The 25,420-nt window shown below is 31.4% G+C and overlaps 5 protein-coding genes across 6 annotated transcripts; 2 read left to right on the forward strand and 3 right to left on the reverse strand.

Annotated features, from left to right (window-relative positions):
* The first annotated feature begins 725 nt into the window (after nucleotides 1-725).
* Nucleotides 726-3,124, forward strand: LOC118049966 (uncharacterized). 2 transcript variants are annotated; one of them, XM_035060158.2, is made up of 3 exons: nucleotides 726-1,375; nucleotides 1,502-1,600; nucleotides 2,670-3,124. In XM_035060158.2, the coding sequence occupies exons 2-3, from the start codon at nucleotides 1,512-1,514 to the stop codon at nucleotides 3,004-3,006; spliced, it is 426 nt and encodes a 141-aa protein (XP_034916049.1). In that variant the 5' UTR covers nucleotides 726-1,375; nucleotides 1,502-1,511; the 3' UTR covers nucleotides 3,007-3,124. The 2 variants fall into 2 exon arrangements, with proteins under 2 accessions (XP_034916049.1, XP_073263416.1); XM_073407315.1 differs by lacking the exon at nucleotides 726-1,375 and having other exon boundaries at nucleotides 1,387-1,600.
* Nucleotides 3,125-3,906: 782 nt separating this feature from the next.
* On the reverse strand, nucleotides 3,907-7,311 carry LOC118049965 (uncharacterized). The gene is made up of 5 exons (XM_035060157.2): nucleotides 6,948-7,311; nucleotides 6,394-6,554; nucleotides 6,037-6,061; nucleotides 5,419-5,521; nucleotides 3,907-4,360 (listed from the first exon to the last, which is right to left on the reverse strand). The coding sequence occupies exons 1-5, from the start codon at nucleotides 7,251-7,253 to the stop codon at nucleotides 4,254-4,256; spliced, it is 702 nt and encodes a 233-aa protein (XP_034916048.1). The 5' UTR covers nucleotides 7,254-7,311; the 3' UTR covers nucleotides 3,907-4,253.
* A 3,266-nt stretch (nucleotides 7,312-10,577) lies between these two features.
* Nucleotides 10,578-14,284, forward strand: LOC118049964 (uncharacterized). The gene is made up of 8 exons (XM_035060156.2): nucleotides 10,578-10,760; nucleotides 10,827-11,001; nucleotides 11,149-11,234; nucleotides 11,866-11,978; nucleotides 12,228-12,293; nucleotides 13,094-13,203; nucleotides 13,302-13,367; nucleotides 13,572-14,284. Exons 1-8 carry the CDS (start codon nucleotides 10,666-10,668, stop codon nucleotides 13,959-13,961), a joined length of 1,101 nt encoding a protein of 366 aa, XP_034916047.1. The 5' UTR covers nucleotides 10,578-10,665; the 3' UTR covers nucleotides 13,962-14,284.
* A 2,866-nt stretch (nucleotides 14,285-17,150) lies between these two features.
* LOC118049963 (ylmG homolog protein 1-1, chloroplastic) lies at nucleotides 17,151-18,227 on the reverse strand. Its single transcript, XM_035060155.2, has one exon. The coding sequence runs from the start codon at nucleotides 18,119-18,121 to the stop codon at nucleotides 17,378-17,380; it is 744 nt and encodes a 247-aa protein (XP_034916046.1). The 5' UTR covers nucleotides 18,122-18,227; the 3' UTR covers nucleotides 17,151-17,377.
* Nucleotides 18,228-21,165: 2,938 nt separating this feature from the next.
* LOC118049962 (uncharacterized) lies at nucleotides 21,166-21,620 on the reverse strand. The gene has a single exon (XM_035060153.2). The coding sequence runs from the start codon at nucleotides 21,577-21,579 to the stop codon at nucleotides 21,286-21,288; it is 294 nt and encodes a 97-aa protein (XP_034916044.1). The 5' UTR covers nucleotides 21,580-21,620; the 3' UTR covers nucleotides 21,166-21,285.
* Nucleotides 21,621-25,420: the final 3,800 nt, after the last annotated feature.

A 25,420-nucleotide genomic window follows, 5' to 3' on the forward strand; every position in this document is an offset into this window, starting at 1 on the left:
ATATGGAACAATCCACTATTCACTATAATAGTCAAGTAACTTCTTTAACCATTCAAAAAAAAATAACCCTTGCCTTAGAGCCAATGGTGTTTTCATTTTTTCACATGGTTTAACAATTATTGTAGATTTAGTTGAGGAATTTTTTTATCTATTCAATATTTTTAATTATAGTAAAATAACAACAAAAATATCCTCGAGTATAAAATAATCAACACAATGGGGCAAGGCCGCAAGGGTATCTTGCTTATTTTATTTTTTTATAAACAGTTAAATTACACATACGCCCCTAAATTCAAGAAAAGTAAGTGATTGGGGTCAAGGATATTATAGTTTTTTAGCTTTTTTTATTTATTAATTAATTATAGATTTGATTGATGATGATAATGTAATTTAACATTTAAATAATTTTTTTAAATTTAAAAAAACACTAGGCATGTCAGGGCCACGAGCTTTGAGTGACATATTCGACAACTTCCAATGATAAAAAATAGACTTTCACCTTATTATTTTTATTCTTCATTGTCTCCTTTTACCTTATGAATAACATGTATTGTTAAAAAAAGAATAATATTGTCTTAGCCTTAATTAATATAATTTTACATTTATTATTACCGGTTTTTAATATCATTTTTCGAAGCGAAAGCCAATAGCCACGAGAAAAAAGAACAACCCCCCCACGGGAGAAGGAATAGTAATGGAAGGGAAAGAAAACCCAATAAATTCTGTGTCTTTCGGTCTAGGCGTGCAAGATTTCATCATGACCAGTCTTCTTTCCTTCCTTGTCGAGTAATCATATTCTGAAAAGTCTCCAATCCCTTAATCAATGCCATGAACGCGAGCATAGAGCTCTTCAAGATTCAAAAGAAAAACCAGAGGAATCTCAGCGAGCGAGGTGACTGCCTGACGAGACTCTTTCACTTGATTAGAGGTGTATGGTCTAGGGTTCATCGAGTGGATCGATCGGACCTGTAAACTCGAGCGTGTGTTTCTTTTTTGAGCTGTTTAATTATAGAATTTTATTTAAAAAAAAATATAAATTAACATTTTTATTTATTAATATTCTAATGTTTGAGTAATTTTAATCTTTTTATTTCTTAAAACACTTTTTGCAGTTTTAAGCAATTTTCCTATTACAACCTTATATAATTCGAGGGTATTTCGTGAATAAAAGACAGTCATATCAATTTTAAGAAAATAGTAAACAACTTTAAGAACATAGACCTTACTTTTAAAAAATAAATAAATAAATAATAAGGAAATAAAATCAAACCGCCTCTCCACGCATCACGACATCAGTTCCTTGTATATTGTGTTGACAAGGAAAATTCTCTGTGTCTGCATGTTTTACTTCGCTTAGTAGCACAACAAATCTCTGGTATTTCTTTCTTTTTGAGCGATTCTTACGTTTATTTTATACACGTTCCCTCTTCCTTCTTCTTCTTCCAAGGTTAATTCTGGTTTCTTGATCTTTTGTTGGGTATTGTTACTTGATCATCACTAGTCTTTGTGCAATGACAATGATCGTAGCTGCTGATGCCGACGTCGACGCTGGTTTTCCCAGTTCGAAAGATTCCGGCCCAGCTCCGGCAATGACTTTTTGGTACGTGTTCTTGCTCTGCATTGATTCTTTAGTTACTTCTTGATTTGATAAAACTCATGAGAAGAGAAAACTATATTCCTTCTTTCTTGTTGTTGATTGTTTTGGGTTTTTGCCTGTTTATCAAAATTAAATTGAGAAATCAATAGGGTACATGTTCAAGCATGTTATTACCAAGGCACCATGCCACCACTGCCTCCTCCTCCTACTGCCCGCATGGCATAATCTCTTACACTACTCGCCTCTTCTTTCCTGGGTACCATGATTTTGAGTTGAAGATTTTATTTAGCCACTGTGGGATTTACCAAGATCAATAATGATTAATGGGTGTGGATGAATTTTGAATTTTTTTTATTTGAAAAAAACCAATACCAATACCAATAGGTTTTCCTTTAGAACATAGGTTTTGGTTGCAATTGCTACTCAGATTCTATTTTGGTTTCTTTTATCAACGTGTTTTCCTTGTCTTCTTCTTCTTCTTTTTTTCTTGAATGATTTTATGTATTTAATATTGTGGTGTAAAACGTGTTTTAAAATAGTATTTTAGAATAGTATTCTAGCTTTAGAATATATTATAATAAGTTTTTCTTAGTTTTTTTTTTTAATTTTTTTTAATATTAACATATCAAAATTATTAAAAATATATTAAAAAAATATCAATTTCAAGTAAACTATACACAAAGCTCTATTTGGTTTATACTTAACTGTGGTTCGAGATGCTTTTGAATTGAAAAATTATTTGATTTTAATTGTTTATACTTGTTTTTTCATGTCAAGTTTTGAGAAAAAATACAATTTAAAACTTATATTATTTCAAATCACAACAGTAAAAAATTATCACAATTGCAAACTTACACACAATGACCACCTTATGTTCTTCCCCTAAAGTGTGTTTTTTAGAATGTATTTGATTTAGAGGTGTGATAGCTTTTTTTTAAAGCTATAACATTCTTTAAATGCACATCATATCTTTAAAAGCTATAAAAACATGTTTTTTATCTAAAAAAACACTAAAACTACCTCCCATTCAAACGCGTATTTATTCCAATGATGATATGGTTTTCATTAACAGGGCGAGTAAATGGAAGGGTTGGCTTCCTCAGGTTGAGGGTTTGGCCAATGCAAACATGAAAGTGACTGAAAACAAGCTAACTGTGGCCTCCAAAAAGACCTGCGTTTGTGCACCAACTAGCCATGCTGGTTCATTCAAGTGCCGTCTTCACCGAACTACTAGAAGCACTGCTGCTCAAATGTCAGAGGAGTATAACAGTGACAAGGAAAGTAGTGAAAATCTTGACTTCATGAAGATGATCCTGTATCGTAAGTTCTCCAACAAAAAACCTCAGTTATCAAGGTTTGGCAGGGCTGCTGCTGCGGCTGTTAACAGTGCTTATAGCAATTCTAATTAAGAGCTTGATATCCACTAGTTGTAGATGACCCTTTTGTCTCCCCCGAGTTTTCAATTGGTAAAATGTAGATGACTGGAGTCGGATGCTATGCACATATTCTTTTGCTTTCTCATTCATATATATAGTGCTATTCCTTCTTCTGTCCACGCCCTTTTTTCATTTTTCTTTGGAATGTGATGAGGCACTTGAGGTCCCTCTGTGGAGTGAAAGGGATTGATAACAGGCATAACATAGAAGGTAACGAAAATACATGCTGTAGCTCGTAGTATGTTTGGCCAATATAACAGAGAAATGGACTACATGCAATGCCATATGTTTAAAAGAAAAATATTTTCATTGAAGGTCTCATATTTGGTAAAAATGATCTTGATTCTAGAATTTCAGATGGGAAAATACAAGAACAAGTTACAAACGAAAAGGAAAACACTACCATCGCCAAAATGATAACGAACCCAATCTTGAGCTGTAAATGCAATCCTTCCAAGAACTTCATTCATCTACATATTATAGCCACAAATTTCAAAAATTACTCTAACTAACCACTTTTCCAGGCTAAGGTATGAAGAAACCAGTGTGCATTTACTTAGTTCTTGCAATACGGGGAGTTTTGGCGCCAGCATGCTTCAAACCAACGACTACCACCCCTATTACTCTATTTTTTTTATTTGTCATATTCCTTTTAATAATGATTGCGGTGGTGGTGATAGGTAGAGGAAGCTGGTGTATAAATCATTCTAATTTTGAGTTTTAAAAATTTGTCTTGAGCTGATACATTTGAGTCTGATACAATAATCAAATTTAAGGTTAAAGATCTGTAGAATCTCTTGCAAACTGAAGGGTGCAGCGATGAACAAAGGACCAGCATAGAGTTTTCCGGGAGCACCTTCAGGGAAAAATGTATTGTGGAAAATATTCTAAACTTTATGCCTCAAAGTTCAACTTGCTTACAATTAATGATCCAGATAAATTACGCTTACAGGCAAATTCGTTCATGAAAGGGACATCATAAGCTAGATTATTCACAAAACTAATAGCTCGGTTAAAAAATGATGCGCAATCCATGTGTTATCAGAGCTGGTGTGGTAGACAATGGTCAATCGGTGTGCATGGCGTGGATTTCAGGACTAAATACCATTAAATACTCTTCTTGCAGATCTCTACTATGAGCCCCCAATGGTTTTAACTTTAGGGAACTTGACAGTAGAACTGCATTGACGTCTTCTTTACATGATCATTTGCAATCCTTTTTAAGAGTCCCCTTCATCAGGGAAGTATCGTTGAGTGTCAAATGGCCGATTCTGGGTGTTTGAATGAGGCAAGTCAAAAGAAGTTCCTCTATTCATCGGCGCAAATGCTGCAAATAAAATACATAAAATAAATGAGATTTGCAAGTACAAATTTGGTTGAAGGGGACTCTTAAAAAGGATTGTGAATGATCATGTAAAATAACTGCAGTTATATGATATTCAAACATGTTTTTTGGTTCTCAATCAGCTAAGTTTTCAATGACCAAAACTGAAACATTACTGGAGAAAGCTATATGATAAATGCTCCATCAAAAAGAATCTGCCCTTTGCATGGTTGAATAGAAAGCTATATGATCAACCCAGCTATCCAAGATTTTGGTTTCTTTTGTACTTGACACGGTATGTTAAATGCAACCTGTCCTCTGACTATCAGCTTGACAAAAGCATTTGCTCATGTAATGTGAGCGGATTGAAGGGTTTTTTTCCCAGGTTATATTAAACTGTTTGTGCACTCAGAATCACAATAATGCATTTTCATAAATATGAGATTCGATGTTGACTAGTAAATAAAATCAAGATTCTATGAAAGAGAAACAGATCGTTTAGCACCTCGACAAATGCATGCCACGCACATTCAAGAGCTTATTTCAGTAACAGGTGACATAAAGCATCAGATGTGAGCACTTAAAAACAAAACACTGACTTGGCTGCAACTGTGCATGAACACTATTCTACAATAGATCACCAGGTAAATAAGAAGATACTTTATGTTGAAATGTCCTCTTCTATCTAGAATGCTTTGAACAAGAGAAGCAAAATTTGTATACTTCCGTGCTCTTCAGAAGAAGAAAACACAAAACATACATGTATACATGTGTATATGTAAATACATATAGGTGCTTGTCTACATACATATGTTTGTTAGTCAATCAAAACCAAGCTTATGGATGCTCAAACTCCAGCTCTGCAATTTATAATGAGCATGCTAAACACAAAGATTTAATCATGGACTGCCTAACAGACAAACAATCTGATAAAAGAAATCAACTTGAAGTTATTATTGAGCATATCAGCTACTTGTACCTACAAGAATGACCCCTTGACCAATTTATCCCGAGAAATATAAGTGACCACACATTGAGTAAATTAAATACATTGAACGTACCTTTCTCCCTCATTCTTTTCTCTCTGTCATATTCAAATTTATCTCGAATTTGGCTAACCTTTTCCCATGTATCACCTTGCCTGTTTCTCCCAAAATCCTGGTCCTGAATTCAAGACCCGGTCATATACATGTTATAACAACATATTTATTCACAGTAAAAATGGAAGGAGATCAAACTGTTTGAAATCCCGAACATTATTTTAGACTGAAAAAAAAAAGATGTTACTAAAAGCTAGGCCTCCTGCATCCTGCACCATCCTATTGCAAAAGAGAAACATCCATGCATGCACACGTTTCCCACCATTGGAATAGAAATGATTAAAACATAAAACTTTCAGAAATTTCTATAATAACAAATTGAATCAATTCAATGTAGCCTGTGACAAAGGACAAACTGACCTAAAACAATAAAAATCATATGTTTGCAAAGCTGATACATTATGTTTGGTGTTCATTGTTTCTTTCCTTTTTAAAAAAAAAAACATCGTGGGGAGAGTTGGTGTAAAAATCAGGGCTAATAGCTCAAATCTATATCATGTCATCAGTATCAAAGAGATCACTTTATCATGACCAGTACCAGTGCCAAAAACTTAAACAAAGTTGTCAAAGGATCCGTACCTTCACCTGTTCAGGTCGCTTGCTCCTGTTGCAAACAAGCAAAAAAAAAAAAAGACTGATTATCCGTCTCTAGAGAAAATTTGAACATATAACAAATAAATCAGCATTAACTACACATCGATAAAACAAGAAATCGATTGACATAAACCATAAACAAATGGCAGAGAAACGGAGAAACATAGATCAGGTACTAAAAGTATAAACACTACAACCTTAACAGTTTATATTCATCACCGGTAAATGAAAGACTTTCTAAATGAACTAAGGGAAGCCTTTTCTTTCTCACTCCATCCCCCCATAAATGACCATTATGGGAAAAATCAAAACAAACGCGGGTAGAAACTGGCATTGACAAACCTGTACGGGTTAAAATCTTGATCATCATCCTCAGCAGACTCATAATTTGCATGATCTCGCGCAATTTTCTTGGAATAGCCCTCATCCCAGTATAGCCGCTCCCAATTCTCTCTAAGCTCCTGATATAGTTCCATGTATCTTTTGCACCAAGGTTCATGCTCCTTCAATTAAAAAAACAGGGCACAATCCAAAATTCAGGCACATGCTTAGATTAACATTTTTATACTAAACAGCCCACCATTGCTCCCTTGTTTTCTACAAAATCGTCAAGCATGCTGTTTTGTACCCAAGCAAGAAAACGACCAGTCAAATTCTCAAACAGATTGCAGGTAAATCCATGACATACTTAAAGATGTACCTAGTTGATGGATGGTACATGGCATCCCAAAATTTGAAAAGTTTCGCATTGTAGTCCTAAAAGTTTTATTATACCCTTCATTTTTACAAGCTTAGCATCCAAAAAAATCAATTATTTTCTTATTCGCCCCCTCAATCCAGAATTTCTAGCTCCGCCATGTAGCAAGCAGAAGAGGCATGGAGGAATGAGCACTTACTGATTCCTTGATAACAAGGCGAGTGCGGCGCATGAACTGTTCACGAAGTTGCTTTCGCCGCTTGTTTGGGACGTTGTCTCTAGGGATAACAAATCGCTCACGTGGGGGCACGTGTTCTCCTATCTCGTGCATCTCGCCGTCAACTATCCACCAGTCCGATTTCTCATCAGTCTTCTTGGCTGCAAAGGGAGGGGACTTGGATCGCCGCCTGTTTGGGCCGGCCCCGGTTCTTAATTGGCGGAGCTGGTGGGCGGTGGACTGCAGGCATGGGGATAGGTGGTGGAGTCGTTTTACGAGAGAAGACATGAGGGAAGGTAGGGCTGAGGATTTCGGGTTGGGACTTGGGAGCGAAGGTGTAGTGAGTGCCTAAACCGGGATTAGTTTTGAGCAGGAAAAACGAGTGAACCGGTTAGGAATACTGACCCGACTTGTCCGCGGGTAATCTGACTCTTTTCCATTTTCATCCCCGTTTGATATTGTGCTACAAAGAGTAAAATTTTTTTAAAATAAATTTTTTATATTTTTAAATTATTTTGATGTGTTAATATTAAAAATATATTTTTTTAAAATAATAAAAAATATCATTTTAATATATTTTAAAATAAAAAATTTTATGAAAAATAACTAATATCAGACTCTCAAACTCCTTTCCTTTATTCTAATTTGTTTGGTTATTTATAAATTATGATTTTAATAAAAAAAAAATTTTGACATAGTTTAGAAAATACTAGAAACGTGGCCCGTGCTACGCTACGGGTCAATTTTTTTATATAAAAAAATATTTTAAAAGTTAAAATTTTAAGAGTGTTATGTTTTTCTACAAAGTTATACCTAAAAACATTGGGTCTATTTGTTACTCTTAATCCAAAAGTTATATTTATAATATTAATAATAATATTAAACTTGCATGACCTAAATTTAAGTGAGTTTGGTTGCAACATCAAATCCGGAAGCCTTTGATATGAGTCTGGTTGTCACAAGGTTTTGTTATAAAAGTGTGATAATTAAAAAAAAAAAAAATTAATATTGCAGAATAAAATTAAAAAAAAGATTAATTGGAAAGAAAAAAAATAAAGCAAAGCATTATTCCGATGAATAGTGCTTTGCAAGGAGGGGTACAGTAAAATCCCCTCATAAGATCACAATAATTTAATGACCAGTCGATATTAAAAAATGAAATTGAAAGACAAAAATTAACTTAAAAAAAAAGTAAAAAAAAAAAGAAAAAAAATAATATAAAAAACCTAAGAGTAAAAAGATTCATGTTATAAGAGTGTGATAACTAAATAGAAAAAAATAACATTAATAAACTAAAATGAACAAAAAAATATTAATTAAAAAGAACAAAAACAAAGGAAAAAAAAACTACAGGAAGAAAAAAAACTAATGAAGAAAAAGAAAAAAAATCTAAATTAACTGGGTTAACCCGTCAAACCAGGTTAATTTGTCAAACCTGAAATACGTGTCATGAAAGTTTGATAACTAAATAAAAAAAATTTAATATTTAAACAAACTAAATTAAAAAAAAAAAAATTAATTAAAAAAACCAGAAAAAATGGTTAACGCGTCAAACCCAGAACCCATATAATTAAAGTTTGATAACTAAATAGAAAAACATTAACATTAAAAAAGAAATTAAACAAAAAAAAGTATCCATTAAAAAAAAAAAAAAAAAAAAAAAAGAAGAGAAAAAACAACTAAAAAAACAAAGCAAAAAAAAAAAAAAAGACAGCTAAGCATTTCACTGTGAATTATACTCGAAAAAATTAATTAAAAAGAAAAACCAGAAAAAAAAATCCAGGTTAACCCATCCAACCCCAAACCTGTATCGTGAAAATTTAATAACTAAATAAAAAAAAAATTAACATTAACAAAAAATAAAAAATAAAAAACATTCATTAGAAAAAGCAAAGAAAAGAAACAGTTTAAAAAAAAAAAATAAAAAAGAAGAAAAGAAAAGAAAAGGCCTAAAAAAATAAAGTAAAAAGGCAAAAAAGAAAAAGAAAAGAAGAAGAAGACAACTCAGCGTTTCACTGTAAATTTGCACAAGTGAAACACTGACCCGTTTAACTAAATAGAAAAAAATTTAACATTAATAAAAAAAATTTAAAATAAAACATTCATTAAAAAAAGGCAAAGAAAAGAAACAGTTTAAAAAAAAAAAGAAGAAGAAAGCAGAAAAGAAAAAAAAAAGCCTAAAAAAATAAAGTAAAAGGCAAAAAAAAAAAGGAAAAAAAAAGAAGAAGAAAGAAGAAAAGAAAAGAAAAAGCCTAAAAAAATAAAGTAAAAGGCCAAATAAAAGGAAAAAAAAATAGAAGAAGACATTTCAACGTTTCACTGTGGATTTATTAAAAAAAACAAAGAAAAGATATAGTTTAAAAAAACCAAAGAAAAAGAAAGAAAGAAAAAAGCCTAAAAAAAATAAAGTAAAAGGTAAAAAAAAGAAGAAGAAGAAGACAAAAAAAAAGATAGCTTAATGTTTCATTGTGGATTTGTACAGGAAAACATTGAAGCCATTTTAGCTATTATTATAATTTTTTCAAAAACATATAATTGTTATTTATTTATTGGGAGATTTTAAGCTACGTGATGGAAGGTAGTCTCTCTGTTACATAATAATCAAATAAATAATAATCAGATAGATTATAGTCAATAATAATAAAATATAGCCCTTTACGTTACATAATAATCATGAGAAATTATTAAAAATATCATGTATTTTAAATACAAAACTATTTTATATACCATTTTTTTTTATTAATTACAATTTATATCTTTATTTATTAATAAAAACTATCTTTTAAACACAAAACTATTTTTTTATTAATTACAAATAAATCAGCTACATCTTTTATGATATTCACTATTATTTTTTTTTTAATATTTCACATCATATTTTATATATACAAAGAAAACATATCATAATCTAATAAATTACGCATCATTATACTTAGCGGAATCCAAACGCGATCTCGAGAAAGAAAATCGAACGGTCCGCTTCGTTCGGTCTCTACAGCATTGCACGCAGCACAAGAGAAAAAAAGAAACCAATTTGTTCCCGCTCATATTCCTGTAAATAGTTTCATGGTACCTCAAGGTTAGGATATTGATCATACTAGTCCCTTGTCTTTATATTTAGTCCATCAACACCTTTTAATTTCAATTATTGGCTGTGCATTGTCTCTCTTTCCAGAATTGTCATATTTGTGGTGTTAATTTTAAGAAATAAATTATTTTTATTATATCCCATTAATCTATGATGAAATAAAAATAATTTAAAATAAAATAAAAAATAAAAGAAGAAGAGCCAAAATGAAAATTCATATTACAAAAAACGAGAATCTAAAATACTAAGTTCCAAAGACACAAATATCCTTCAAATATTATTTTATTTTTAAAATATAAAAAAATGATCCATTTAAATAGCTCAATCAAAATCATTTACAATATAAAATTGACATCATTTATTAGTCACCCTCTCACAACAAAATAGAAGGAAGGACCACACTGACCAACAATTACAAGTATAAGATCCTGTATAATCAAGATTAATATATAGTGGCAATCATGACTAAGTGTTGAGACTTAAGGGACCGTAAATGTATTTTACCCCTTAACGAAATCAGGTGGGCGGAGGCATTAGAAGAGGAAAGTCAGCAGTTGCAATCGACGAGGAGAACTGAAAGAGGGAGCAGCACAGCAGAAAGGAAAAGATAAGATGTGCGGTAGAGCGCGTTGCACTCTCAGAGCCGACGACATCCCCAGGGCATGCCACCGCAACACCGCCAGCGTCCGCTCTGTCAATATGGACCGGTAATCTCTCTCCCTGTCTATTGAAGTGCTGGCTTGTTGTTTGATATATTTTGAGTTTCGTTTTAGGTACCGCCCATCCTACAACGCATCACCGGGTTCGAATTTGGCGGTTGTCCGTAGAGACGACGCAGCCAGTGGCGCCGGCGCCAGCGGTGGGGACGGTTATGCTATCCACTGTATGAAGTGGGGATTAATTCCTAGTTTCACTAAGAAATCTGAGAAACCAGATTTCTACAAGATGGTATGTATTTATGTATGTGTATACGTATAGATGTATGTATTGTGGTTTTTTGTATTTAATTATTATACTGTTGTTATTAATTATTAAATATTTTTGTTTTTAGAAAATTTGCATGATTTAATTTAATTTGTGACTGGAAAAATGCAGTTTAATGCACGATCTGAATCACTGAGCGAAAAGGCTTCTTTTCGTGGCCTGATTCCGAGAAGCAGGTGTCTTGTTGCAGTAGAAGGGTGTGTTTTGTACCCTTTGGTTTGCTTATGATTACTTACCGTCAATTATCAGTTCTATATTTTACTTGTGGATTGCTTTGAGTGAATTTTAACGTAAAGTATGCGGTGGCGGTAGCGGAAGCGGATCTTCCGACTTTGAATAGGCATTTGTGAACGCTGGTGATACTGATTATGTTATCTTTCTAAACTATAGTTGGTTTTGTTAACATTAAAGTTGCCCTAACCTAATTTGCACTTGTTGTGAAACCGGCAGCAGTAATAATGAATATTGCACATGAGAGAAAACAAGAAAAAAACACAGATTTAATGTGGTTTGGTAATGTGACTACATCACAGAAGCGAAGCGAAGAGCTTTTATTTCATTATTTGTCAAATTACGGTTACATAATATGTATTTATAGTAGAACTTAGCCATCCTAGGAGTATTAGTAATTTTCTCAGTGCACTCCGCTTCACTCATCTGCTTATGAGCCACATACTACAACAACATTTTTTGTGCTTACTTGAATACCAAGTAAATATGTGTGCATTTTTGTTCACTGATGCACTTGGAAATAGAAGTTTCAGCTTAGTTATGTATTACTGTATTAAATGATATGTCACATGCTTCATGCTTCAAATGGTTTTTCAGATTCTATGAGTGGAAAAAAGATGGGTCAAAAAAGCAGCCCTACTACATTCATTTCAAGGATGGTCGGCCTCTTGTGTTTGCTGCTCTTTATGATTCATGGCAGAACTCTGAAGGTGAATACTATTTCCATACTTCTTCAAGACATGAGTTGTTGAAAAAATTAGCTTCTTAACAAGATGTCTATCAATCCTATTATTAACTTCCATCACATCTAGGAACTTGAAGCAGAGCTTTCCAGTGAATAAAATAAGATGCTTGTGCTGTTCTTAGTGTTAGTTTGATGATGTTTTTGGTCTATGGTTAGTTCCCTAATAATGCATAAACTGTTAAAGATGACCTCGTTACTTTATGCTTTTCTGCAGGCGAGATACTTTACACCTTTACTATAGTCACTACTGCTGCATCTTCAGCTATACAATGGTTGCATGGTGAGTGGTGCTTGTTTTAGTTCATTCATGTTGTCTGTTTCAATTTTATGAGATGGGTGTATGCTATCATATTATTTCCTCAATAACACTAAACAGTGCATGTTAGATAAACAAGGAGGTCCTTATACATGTCAGATTTTGTAGTCTTATGATGACAGAAAATGAACCAAATCACAGTTTCCAGTGCCTTCTGAATTGATTTATGAAATCTAAAGTCCTGTGCATTCATCATTTAAGAATCACATATGCGGAACTAAATAGAATGTTCAAAGAGATATATTCCAGTAGTTGCTGCACTCACAAATATTGACTGGCAACTACATTAGCATTCATGGTATGCTAGGGTTTATTTGTCTGTCTCCAGATCTTAGGGAACATTTATTACAGCAGTAATTCTAATCATATAAGCATGGCAGAGAAGGAAGCTGCAGGTTCTTTTTTGGACTGTTTTATTACCTTTCTTTACTATAACAAATGCGCCATAAATGTTCAATGGTTGGTTCAAGAAGCATGGGAGAAGGTCGGGCCATGAATTCTCAGGCAATTCATATATCATGATAAAAGCTGCAAAACCATGGAAATCATCCAACTAATGAGTTGTGCATCGTGAATGAAAAAATGGAACTGGAGTCTTACTACAGCTACATTATGCTTTCATGCTTGCAATGTTGATGATGAAGAAATCATTTCCTTGAATGTGGTTGTCAAAAACTCTTTAATTTGGTTCTCTCATTTCAGTTTGTATCATTCTTTGCTGAAGTTGAGCTACTGAGTACTGAAATTTTTAACTCGTATTACAGACAGGATGCCTGTTATTTTGGGTGACAAGGAAGCAACTGACACATGGCTAAGTGTTTCCTCCAATTCCAAATTTGATACGGTGCTCAAGCCTTATGAACAGTCTGATTTGGTAAGAGCTCTCTTTGTTTAAGAAAAGATGTGAATACCATCTGCTAGTAGAGGAATGGTTCCACATTACCTTTCATTAACACCAATTTTAATCTTCAGGTATGGTACCCAGTGACACCTGCGATGGGTAAGCCATCTTTTGATGGACCAGAGTGCATTAAAGAGGTGCGGAAAGTCTACCTTTTCTGTAATATTTTGTAATGTTTCATTATTTGGCTCTCGAAAATGGAAAAAAATAAAACTATGGTGCTAGTGATGAGCTGTGGTATATTGGTGTTTCTCTTCCTCGCTGTTTTCATTAGACATGTGCCTAATTTGTTATTCCTCTCAACGAATCGACTATTTATAATTTTTCAGCATGTCTTGCAGATACATTTGAAGGTGGAGGAAAAGGGTACTATCTTAAAGTTCTTCTCACGAAAGGAATTTAAAGAAGAATCAAATCCTGAAGAAAGTACACATGGCAAATCTCTCAAGTTGGAGCCAAAAAGTGTGAAAGAGGAGACTGAAAGCGAAGAGAAGTTAGAAACTCCATGCTCCTCTAAAACGGTGGACTGTGATTTGAAATCAGAACTTGAAACTTTTTCACATGAGGGTGAAACGAAGTGCAAAACAAAACGCGACCATGAGGAGTTGGCTGGTTCAAAGCTGAAGACAGATGAAATTGTCAAACCACGGGCAAGTCCAGCAAAGAAGGCCAATCTCAAGAGCGTTGATGATAAACAGCCAACACTTCTTTCATACTTTGGCAAAAAATAGGATTCGTGCACCCTGAAATTCAAAAATCACGAGCTACCTGTATATAAACACACTTCAACACTAATTTCCTTGTGGTTGTCATCTCTGAGATCTAGATGAGAGCTTTATTGTACAACACAAGCCTGCAGCACAGTTCAGCATGGGAGGTTTTGTGTTTTGACCTTTTTTTCTGCATAAATCTGTGGGTACTTTAGCTAGCACCTCCAATTGGTACCCTGTAAGCACAAGGGAGCACTCCTTGTATCTGGTTGGAAGCTACTGTTGGGATGATGCTACCGAGACTGCATGTAAAAAGTTAAATTTCTCTATTATCTTTTCGCTGACCCCATGATTTTCTTCCTCTTACAGAGAGTTGGCAGTTTTTAGATTGCCTCGGCAAAAACAAGGATATATAGTATTGATAAGAGAAAATAATTAGAGCCTTTTCTATTTACATGCTGGAGAAAAGAAAAAAGGCTCGAGTGCGTGACTGCTGCTTGCCTACTACCGTGGCGCAGCACTATAATATGCATGTTGGGTTGAGCAAGCGACCAGAGGGACGAATGGAATTGGAGGCTATGTGTCTGTCTCTGGTTGTCGAGCAGGGCAAGTTTGGGACGCTAAAATAATGGGATAAATTGAGCAAATTAGCACATGATATAAAAAATATAGGTGAATTGATATGGAAGCAATTTTTCTTTTTGATAAAGCAGCATGGTTTGATCTTGTCATGCTTTAGAATAACAATATTTAGTAAATATCACGTTTTTGAAGCGTGATATAGTCAAACTAAGTTATTTCTAGCTCAACCAGTCAATCAATTTGTAATGGTGAGTGAAATTTGTTGATAAGTTCTAAAAATAACAAGAAAAATCTTAAAATTATCAAAACCAGAGGTCTCGATGAGATTTTTTATATATAAAGATTTGATAGTCCGTGTAGCAATGCAATGATTACTATAGAAAATCATTTTTCAAAAATTTCTATAAAAATTTAAGCATGATCTAACGATTGAATCAAAAGTTATTTATTTTTTTAGTTGTTATTCTAATCTAGTGTGATTGGATTTTCTCTTAGATCTAAACCTATTTTACTAGTCTATAAATGCATTTGTTAAGCCATTCACATAATCTATTTGAGCATGATCTGATGGTGGAATAAAAAATTATTCATTTTTGAGTTGTTATTCTAATATGATGTAATTAAATTTTCTCTTAGACCTAAACTTGTTTCACTGGTCCACTGGTCCATAAATACATCTGTTAAACCATTCATGTAATCTATTATGAGCATATTCTCATTTAGTTATAGCAGACTTAAGCTAACTGATTAGAATCACTTACTCTTGTGCAAATAATAACTTTATAAAATTTTAATTGGAGTCTATTTTTTAGTCTATAAATTGAATATAGTTATGTATTTTGACACATAATTCATATTTAAAAGAAAATTTTCATAAAATTATGATTTTTATGTGAAACAATTGACCATTTAATACAATTGGACCCAACCGATCGACTAGTTAAGATAGAAAATTGGAGTTTGACCATGTCACGTTTCAAAAGTACAACACTTACTAAATATTGTTATTTTAAAGTGTGACATAGTCAAAAAGTGCTATTTCACCAAATAAATATTTTAAACAAATCAAATTTCTATGTTCATTAAGCTAATTTTACAAAACAAAATCCAAATTAATGCGCCAAATTTCACCAATGCACACATGCAACTTTTTGGCATGGCAGCTGCTTTCCAAGTATAGCAAAGAGGAAAGTTGAAGCATCTGTTGATGTTCAATGCTTCAACTTTGAGAATGTCCCTAACCCTGGACATTTCAATATAGAACTAGGAGCTTTGACGGATAAGTTTAGATCACGAGCTGTTTTGCCAAAGGAAAAAGGGATTGGCGAAGAGAAGAACGAATTTTGAACTTCCAGGGTTCATTGCACATGGGACTTGGCTCAAATAGATTGTTCTCATTCCTTGGCTACTGCAGCTAGCAATCTACCAAAGTTCTGTAACCGCAAGGGCTGTAGGATCATGTACTAGCATTAGCTTCTCCAGAGGCACAAGAGAATTATATTTTTGAACTCATATTGAAGGAGATCGAAGACGCTTAATGATGCCCAGCAGGAAAGTGTCATCATCCTGTTCTATGAGCCCCAATCACTTGTGAGTCAACTTCTAACACAGTTCTTAATACGTCCATGCAAGTTCCAACCCCATTCAAAGAGCCCGTAACCCTGCTCTGTCAAATATAACCTAACCTAACCTAACTAAGAATGCTTGTGGCGCCATCATTGCTCATTAGCTAGGGCATATATTTCATGTATCTACTTGAAGCTAGATCAAGAACTAAACAAGTATTGCATAACTACATCGAAGATGATTTATAAAAAAAGGCGGAGAAAGCTACATAATATTGGCCAAAATATTTGTCATACTAGAGAAAGGGAGATTCTTGATGTTAAGAATAAACCCTTCACCAATAAATCAAAACAATCCAATTAAGACGGCATCTATCAATGCCGACAGAATCGCAACCAACCAAGATGAAACTTCTCATAGACATCTCTAACAAAAGCTTCTAAGGTCTCGGTCAAAAGAGAGGGATCATGGCCTGCATAACCTGTCTCTCTTCAAACTAATACACACGCATTCCCTGCATATATAGATAGCTTACATTTTGAAAGACATTCCATTTGACATACTTCACACTAATAAAAACTACAGCAGGTGGTACATTTTGTGCTCGCATGTTCTACAAACCTAAAAGAGCATATTTCTGCCAGACTCCACATGGTATCTTCATGAACCTTAGTTCACTACTAGGAAATTCATGTAATCTATCACCATGGGCACAAAGAATTCATGATAAAATTGCACATTCAATACGATAATATATATACCTAGGTAAAATTTTGATCACTCAATGATGCTAGTGTGAGGTTTGGGATTTAGCAGACACTATCTCATTTGAACAAAAAAGAACAAAACTCACATTTTAACTTGCACATATTATATGCAAAACTTGCAGGTCATGGTTTCATTGAAACAAGCTGCGCTTCTTTCCCATCCCGAGGAGCCGGAATGCACACTCAGGGTAGAAACATTAAAAGATAAGCATTTAGAATTCAACTTGAACATCAAGTTCTATATGAACAAACAGAATCAAACTTCAAGTATGCTGCCAAACTATCAAGAACGGGCTGGAAAAAGCAAGCTACACAGCATCAATACAAATAAAAGAAGCATGTAATCGCAGGAACATAAATAAGTCTACAGATTCTAACATGAAAACAAAGTTCATAAAATCTATATATCTATTACAGTATCAATGCCACTAGGTAACACTCCCAATTCCAAAAGCTCGAAAAGAAGCCAACTTTAAAACCTATTGCTTACTCGGTAAAATTGGTTTGCAAAGCGATTCCTCTTCAGTACATTCCTCTGCTGCTGTTAAGAATGGAACCAAGTGTGCCCAAAACCGCGAAAGCCAAAAGCGGGCTAACATCAAGAGTATCGAAGATTGGAGGAATTATATTTCTAAACAAGTTCAAATAAGGATCACACAAGTCCCTTATAGCTGATAAGGGCTGACGGTCCCAAGGAATGTTAGGGAACCAACTAAGCAAAACCCTGACCATCAAAACCCCACTATATATATCAAGCCATTTAGCCAAACCGGCCGCAACCACTGTCAATGGGGTGTTTAAATACCCGGTAGGACGGTCCTTAAGCGCCGCGAAGAAAAAGGGGCCCACTGAGTGAACCAGGTTGCTTTGTAGAGAACGAATCGCCATGAGTTGATCAGGAGTGGGGAAAAGATTATGTGAAATAACGAAATTTTGGATTGAAGTGACGAAGATGCGTGAGAGAGAGAGAGCTAGGGTTAGGATAGTAGCGACGGTTCGAGTTGACCCGATGAGCTGGGGTTGTGACTCGGTAGGGATTTGTGTGGATTGGGGGGAGAGGTGAACCCTATGGATACGTTGTTTGGTGGTGATAGTCGGAGACAGTGATGATTTAGGGAACTTGAGAGCGAGAGATAGGGGGTTTTGTGATGGCAGACAAAGGGTGGTGGTGGTGCTGAGAGGAAGGCGGCGGGAGAGGTTAGAGTGGGAGGGGAGGAATGGGGCGCGGAGGACTGCGCCGGTTTGGGAGGAAAGCATCATTGCCATTTTTTGTTTGCTTTGTTATGGAGATATCGTCGGTTTTTCGAAGGCTAAAACGATGTGGTGATGACTATCAAAAGGAGAAATCGATAAGGTTTATGCTTATCTGGGTTTTCGATTTTTCACTTTTCTTTTATCATTAATTTTAACGGCTACAGTATTCTCGATAAGGATTGTTTTAGGAATAAATTTCAATCTATTGTTTCTTAAAATTTAAATTATTTTTATTAAATTTTTTTTAACATGTTAATATTAAAAATAAATTTGAAAAAATAAAATATATTATTTTGATATTTTTTTAAGTAAAAAATTACTTTAAAAAACAATTATTACTATATTTTTAAATATTTTTATAATCGAAAAACTCGATTTGAATAGGTAAATTAATTTAAAATATTATTAAATTAAAATTATATTTTTAAAATTTTAAAATAAAATTATATTTTAAAAACATAAATTACATTAGATTAAATTGACCGGATCAAGTCTTATCTAGTTTGACATAAAACCTAGTCAAGTTCGATTTTGAATTTACAAATCATGTAATTGATGTCCAAGTTTAATAATATATATAAAAAATAAAATAAGTAATTTTTTTTTCTATTGGATTGTAAAAATTTCAATTAACATGTTTTAAAAAATTATTTTCTTGTAGTTTCTTTAAACTCTAAATGGTAACTTTGAGAAACATAATGATCAAGTTGAATCTCCAAGGATTAATATCATGAAAACAAACAAACTTTAAAGAATAAATTGAAGTATGAAGAAATGCATAACATCTTTATTTCTGATTTCAATCTCACCTCTCAAGTAATTCTGTGCCCTGAGGTGAAAGTGAAGCATTCTTGGCACCAAGATCCAAACAATGAATTTGACCTTTAGTTGTGGGAATTTTGCAATTTTTTATTTTTTAATTTTTAAAATAAATATTTTGTTACATGATTATTAACTTTTGAGTTAGGTTTGGTTAGTTGTTTTGAGATGAAATGGACATATAAAAAGAAAAAATAGAAATTCTCAATTCTTTATTATAATTTTGAAATGCATTTTTATATTTTAAAACAAAAAATATAAATAAAGACCACTATCTTTGTTTTTTCCCATTACAAAATAATAATTAAACACTGCTCAAATTATTGAATTATTGGACACTGGGATATTATGTATCATTTGACAAGTAATTTGGGAGAAAATAGCCATAATAAGTACTGGTTGAAGTTAATTTTTAAATATTGATCGATAAAAGGAAGCTGAAGCAAAGATTTCATATATATATATATATATATATATATATAGAAATATATATAATTTTTAAATTAAATTAAATTAATTTTATTTTTAAATTATTTTAATATACTAATATTAAAAATAAATTTTTAAAAAATAAAAAATATATTATTTTAATACATTTTAAATAAAAAAATATTTTTAAAAACAATATTTAACTCGTTTCTAAATAATCATTTAAATAGTATTTGAAATTATGATAGCATCGTTTTTTCAAAGTATTTTTTATATATTAAAATAATAATTTTTAATTTTTTAAAATTTATTTTTAATATCAATATATTAAAATAATTTAAATTTATAAAAAAATTAAATTCTTTTAAAAATACCTTTTAAACACAAAAATAAAACACAATATTAATCACCTATATCCGATGCAGATGCCCAAATTCAAAAAAGACGGATAACGTGGATGACCTTGCCTTTCCTTTCCAATATTCATTCCTAGGCTGCATAATGGCCTAAGTGGGCTTGGGATGGCTTGTCCAGGCCCAGATTACTTTTTTATTTTTTCTTTCAGATTCTTATTTCTTTTTTGTATATTTCTTTTTATTTTTGTAAATCCCTCACATTTTTCTCCTTTTTTATCTATATAATAATTAATTATTTAAGTAGAATAATTTATTATTGAATATATACATTCATTTCATCAGGTTGATTTAATAATAAATGAATGAAAAAATAGGATGAATTTTAGTTTTTTTCTCGAAACAATTGTTTTTTTTTAATATTAATTATAAAAAAATATTTAGTACCTAAATGGAAAAAGAATTAGTGTGGGAATCTTAAAATAATAATTCTTTTCGCTATTGAGCGGACAAATATTACCCAAAAAATTATTTAGAAAGGATAGTCAAATGAATAAAAATATGTTACTATATATGGATATGTATAATTTTTTTCTCAAACAATAATTTTTCCTATTAATTGAAAAAATATATAGCTATTAATACATTTTAAAGATAAATCAAATTGGAAAAAAGAAAAGAAAAGAAAAGAAGAAGAAGCTTAAAAGCACATTCCAACGCAATACATTCAGCACAATTTATTACAAAATCATCGAATATTACCAAAAAAATTATTTAAAAAGGATAGTCAAATGAATAAAAAGATGTTACTATATATGGATATGTCTAATTTTTTTACTCAAACAATAATTTTTCCCATTAATTGAAAAAATATATAGCTATTAATACATTTTAAAGATAATCAAATTGGAAAAAAAAAGAAAAGAAAAGAAGAAGAAGCTTAAAATCACATTCCAACGCAATACATTCAGCACAATTTATTACAAAATCATCGAATAAAGATGAAATCAAAATTTATATCTTATCAATGATCTCTCATCAAACACAAATTAATCTCATTAATTTCTAATATCTCATCTTTACACGTATTTTTTTAACATCTCTATCAGAACATTACTCTATTCTAAGCACTCAACTTCACATATAAGAACATCAACATACTCCTGGAGGGAGCAAGATACTTGTTTTTAACCATCCATGTTTATGCTAATCCAATTAATTCTACTGCTGCTCCTTCATTTAGATTTCCAGCTCTTTGATGGATACTTTATAATATATTAAATATTTCATTATACAAGCAGCAGTTGGATAACTCTAAGTGCGATACACTTTGATTGCACCAGCATTTCACCATTTTATATATATACCAGTATATATATATATATATATATAACAAATAATGTCTTTGTCAATACGATACGCTATGATTGCACCAGTATTTTGCCAATAAAAACACAACAAATAATGCTTTTATTGTTGTGGATTAATTTGCTGAACGATGTTAAATACACAATTTGAAAAGAGAAAGGGGAAAAAAAAATTAAATAAGAAAAAGGAAATTAAACACCAAGAGAGTCAACATAGAGGAAATATTTGTGGACGTAAAAAGGGTAAAGACAAGTAATAAGCTTCAATGAACCGGCCATTAGGTGCCATATCCATGATGATGTTCTTCAGCATTCGAAGGGGAGCCACCATGACACCCCACTGGATCACCGGCCGTGACACGAGGCAGAACCCTCGCCTCTTATTCCCTAGCCTTATAGTGCCAACTCTCCGCCTCCTTAGCCTCCTACGTCCCCTGCACCACCCCACTAACACGGTGGAGTTTGAAAACATGGATACAGAGATAGCACCTCTCTTGAGCATGCTGTGAGCTGGTGGCGATGTGTTCTTCAAGTGTTGTGGTTATTTTCTTTCTTTCCTTCTTTAATTCTTATATATATTGGGTACGTTAAAGGTGGATCTAGTGTTAATCATGATGGGCATGATAGCAGCAATTATAACAATCATTATGTTTCAGGCCTGATGCTAAAACCGAGTTTAATATAGCAATCATTATATATTTACTTGCTTTAAGCTCGTGCTCGTAATCATTAGTAGAGATGGGCTTTTTCTAAACTTAAAGACGAGTTAAAAAGAAGTGGTAGGTGAGGTGTGCTGTGCACTAAAGAATCCAATTGTTCCAAGCCATATGATTACACTAGAATGGAGAGAGGGCATTCGCTAAATCAAAACCATGTGTTTGTTAAATAACTATTTTAATTTAAAAGATTAAACTATCAAATGAGATTATAAAAATGATTTTATATTATTTTTTAACATATTTTTTTTAAGTAAAAATTTTTTGAGCTTAAAACTTGTATATATCTACATTACTTTGTGCTTAATTTTTATCAAACAAATGAGGATGATGAGATTCGAACTCGTAATCGCTTGGTCATCAAAGTTCTAATACCATATTAAAGAACCATCTTAACTCAAAAATTTAAACTATTATGCAAAATTTCAGGATATGATTTATATTATTCTCTAACAATATTGGCATAATGCTAACATTGTGTGTTTGATATTATTGGAATTTTTATAGTTATAATTGTTTTAAAAGTAATTTTAATTATAGTTTTGAAAAAGTAGGTGTTTGGTTAAAATTATTATAAAATAAAATTTTGCATGTAAAATAGATAAAAAAATATATTTATAAATAAAAAATATGTTATTTTAACTTTTATAAAATTTCGAGTTTAAAATGTAATTATATTTAGGGTTCATTGTAAAAAACAGAAGTTATTTGATTAATCAAACGGATTTTTTCTTTGTAGTTGGGTTAAAAAAAACCCTATCATAATACTAAATAGTTTTTTTAAATAAGGTTAGTGCAAGAGATTCATAATTTTTTTGCAAAGACATTTCTCTTATACTAATTTGGATAATTAGTTGTCTATGATTTAGTGTTTTAGATAATAGAAATCTCTTCATCAAGACATTTATCAGAATTTTATTGGTTCCAGTTTAAAAATAAATAAAATTGATAATAAATTTTTTAAAAATATTTTTTCTATTTTTTATTTATTCGCATATAGAATTTTTTAATTTATTTATTTTGGGTTTTTTTTTTCTTATTTCGATTTATAAACTCAAAGAAAAACTTAAACAAGAAATAAATTTTACATAAAAAATAGAAAAACTCAAGCACATAAATATCAAAACTTTCACAGAAAAGTAAATTAAGAGATCATGCCTACGAGACATCACATGTTTATAAACATCAAGATTGTTTCATCAATACTATAATTACTTTATCTTTCATATTATTAGTCCTTTTTTTTTTTCATGACCCGAATTGTCATTTTAATGCTAGCTAATTAGTTTATGATAACAAAATAAAGTAATTTTTTTTAAAAATACTATTTTTACTTATTAAAACAAAACAAATTATTTTTTCTCTGCAATTAGATAAAACATTCATAATTTTTTTTAAAAAAATCAAGGGGTAAATAATAAAAAAAAACGGATTTTTTTTATGATTTTTGTATTTTTTATTTTTTCAAAAGTTAATTTTATATGTTTTTAAAAAATTATAAATAGTAAAAATTTATCACGTATCCCTCTCTCTTAAAAATAAAAAATAATATATAAAAATTGGCTTGATAATGGACAAAGGGATTCTTGTTATCCAATGAACCAAACCATAGACACCCAATTGCCAAAATTATTTTGTATTTGAATGAGAAAACATTCTCTGTCTTTCACTCAAAGTTCAACTTATCTATTTAAAAAATAAAATTACATTTTTTTTTAATCAATGAAATCTCACTTTTCTCGTACGCTGCGTGATTAGCGGAATTTACAGCTCACCCATGTTGAATTAGCGGCCCAAGATTAGTGTAGGAAAAGGGACAAAATTGTTTATTCAATGTCTTAACTTTAGTGTATTTTGCAATCTAGTGTCTTTATTTTTATTTGTTTTAGAATGAAGTCTTATAACACCTTGTTTTTTTTTTTGCTTTTTTAAAAACGTTTTTGAAAAAATTTGAAAAATTTTTATTATTTTTTTATTTCAAATTAATATTTTTCTGGTATTTTCATATTAATTATTTTATTGTGCTGATATCAAAAATAATTTTTAAAAAATAAAAAAATTTATTATTTTGATGTATTTCTGAGTAAAAAATATTTTGAAAAGTAACCGCAACTACACTCTCAAACACGCTTTATATAATAGTTATTTGAAAGGAATTAAAAACAATTTATTGTGTTCTAAGAAAATATAAGGGTTTCTTATAATTTTTATTTGAAAATTATAAGTTAAATTATAATTTGTTTGTGTTAAATACAAATTTAGAAAATGCTTTAGATTTGACATAAGAGCCTGGGACTAAAGTTGTAAGGGACTATGGTGAGACTTAACCAAATAAAAAAAAAATCTAATTTCATGAAGATATCAATTATCAAGGTTGACTATTTATTTTTGCCTTATAACTTGTTACATTATAATTTATTTTTTAAAATGTTTTTTGAATTATTTTTTGTTTAAAAAGATATTAAATTAATATTTTTTATGTTAGGGGTAATTTTGTTGTAATAAAGTTATATATATATATATTTTAATTAAAAAATTTTTTTAAAAAATACAAATACCAAACACACGAGATAAATAGTGTTGTAGTTTCGTGTTATTCCATTATATCATGGTTCTTATTTTTCTCCCTTTACTCACAAAAATAGTTTTTCTCTACCAATCCCTTAGTTAAACAACTTTTCTTTGCTGCCATCAATGGTTTTCCTTATACAGTTTGCTCTCATATATCGAGATCCTCTCGTTGTGTTTCATGTTAAGTTTATATATATATATATATATATATATATATATATATATATATATATATATATATATATATATTCATTGGATATTAACTATTAAATATTAATTATAAGTACTTTTTTTTTTTTATTAAAAGGGAATCCTTAAACCTGCAGCAAACCCGGCGGGGAAAATATTAACCCGATTAATATAGGATAGGGATACAAAAAATATAACATCTTTTAAAGTGTTAACAATTACCAAGACAATAATCAAAGATCTCTTATAAAAGTAAATAAGAAAGAATTTAATAATTTATGAAGTTGAAGATTTTAATATTTTGCTTTTTATTTGCTTGGTTTAAAACATCTTTTAAAGTTTTGATAGTGAAAATAAAACATCAATAAATTTCTATATTGATTCGGAATAATTTATAAAACCTATTTTGTATTATTCATGATTTAGCATAATATTTAAACAGACAAATAATCTTAGGTAGGTATAAGATTACTTATTAATAGAGATAAATTAAGATGATACTTCATCCAAAAAAAAAAAAAAAAAAAAAGCTTGTGATTTTAATCATGGATCTGATTAACAGTGGACAAGTCCAGTTTACAATGGGCTCTTCTCTTAGTTTTGGATTGGAATTAGGACCCAAGGCTCGCTTGTATATGACATGGTTAGGGTTAGTAAATGAATTCAAAAGGACTCCAAGTTAGCTGAAACCCTAAATCCATTGATGAAGATGAAGATGCAGATGCAGATGCTTCAGCCTCCCAACTAGGGAGAGGACGAAGGGAGTGAGGAGAACTGGGATTGACATGACAGATTAATTCTTTATGAGGTTTCAAGTTTTCTAAGCCATCACAAACACAAAAGTCTACATAAGAAGGACAAAATGCA

This window comes from Populus alba, chromosome 2 (genome assembly GCF_005239225.2).
Source record: "Populus alba chromosome 2, ASM523922v2, whole genome shotgun sequence".
NCBI lineage: Eukaryota > Viridiplantae > Streptophyta > Magnoliopsida > Malpighiales > Salicaceae > Populus > Populus alba.

Bases quoted from the DNA above. Each gene is read 5' to 3' on its own strand.
- LOC118049962 (XM_035060153.2), bottom strand. From the start codon at position 21,579: ATGCTCAAGAGAGGTGCTATCTCTGTATCCATGTTTTCAAACTCCACC.
- LOC118049965 (XM_035060157.2), bottom strand. From the start codon at position 7,253: ATGTCTTCTCTCGTAAAACGACTCCACCACCTATCCCCATGCCTGCAG. The intron at 6,555-6,947 runs GTAAGTGCTCAT...TTTTAATTGAAG, and splicing joins GCCTTGTTATCAAGGAATCA to GAGCATGAACCTTGGTGCAA. The intron at 5,522-6,036 runs GTACGGATCCTT...TCTTGAATTCAG, and splicing joins AGCGACCTGAACAGGTGAAG to GACCAGGATTTTGGGAGAAA.
- LOC118049966 (XM_035060158.2), top strand. From the start codon at position 1,512: ATGACAATGATCGTAGCTGCTGATGCCGACGTCGACGCTGGTTTTCCC. The intron at 1,601-2,669 runs GTACGTGTTCTT...TTTCATTAACAG, and splicing joins GCTCCGGCAATGACTTTTTG to GGCGAGTAAATGGAAGGGTT.
- LOC118049964 (XM_035060156.2), top strand. From the start codon at position 10,666: ATGTGCGGTAGAGCGCGTTGCACTCTCAGAGCCGACGACATCCCCAGG. The intron at 11,979-12,227 runs GTGAATACTATT...GCTTTTCTGCAG, and splicing joins TTCATGGCAGAACTCTGAAG to GCGAGATACTTTACACCTTT. The intron at 13,204-13,301 runs GTAAGAGCTCTC...TTTAATCTTCAG, and splicing joins CTTATGAACAGTCTGATTTG to GTATGGTACCCAGTGACACC.
- LOC118049963 (XM_035060155.2), bottom strand. From the start codon at position 18,121: ATGGCAATGATGCTTTCCTCCCAAACCGGCGCAGTCCTCCGCGCCCCA.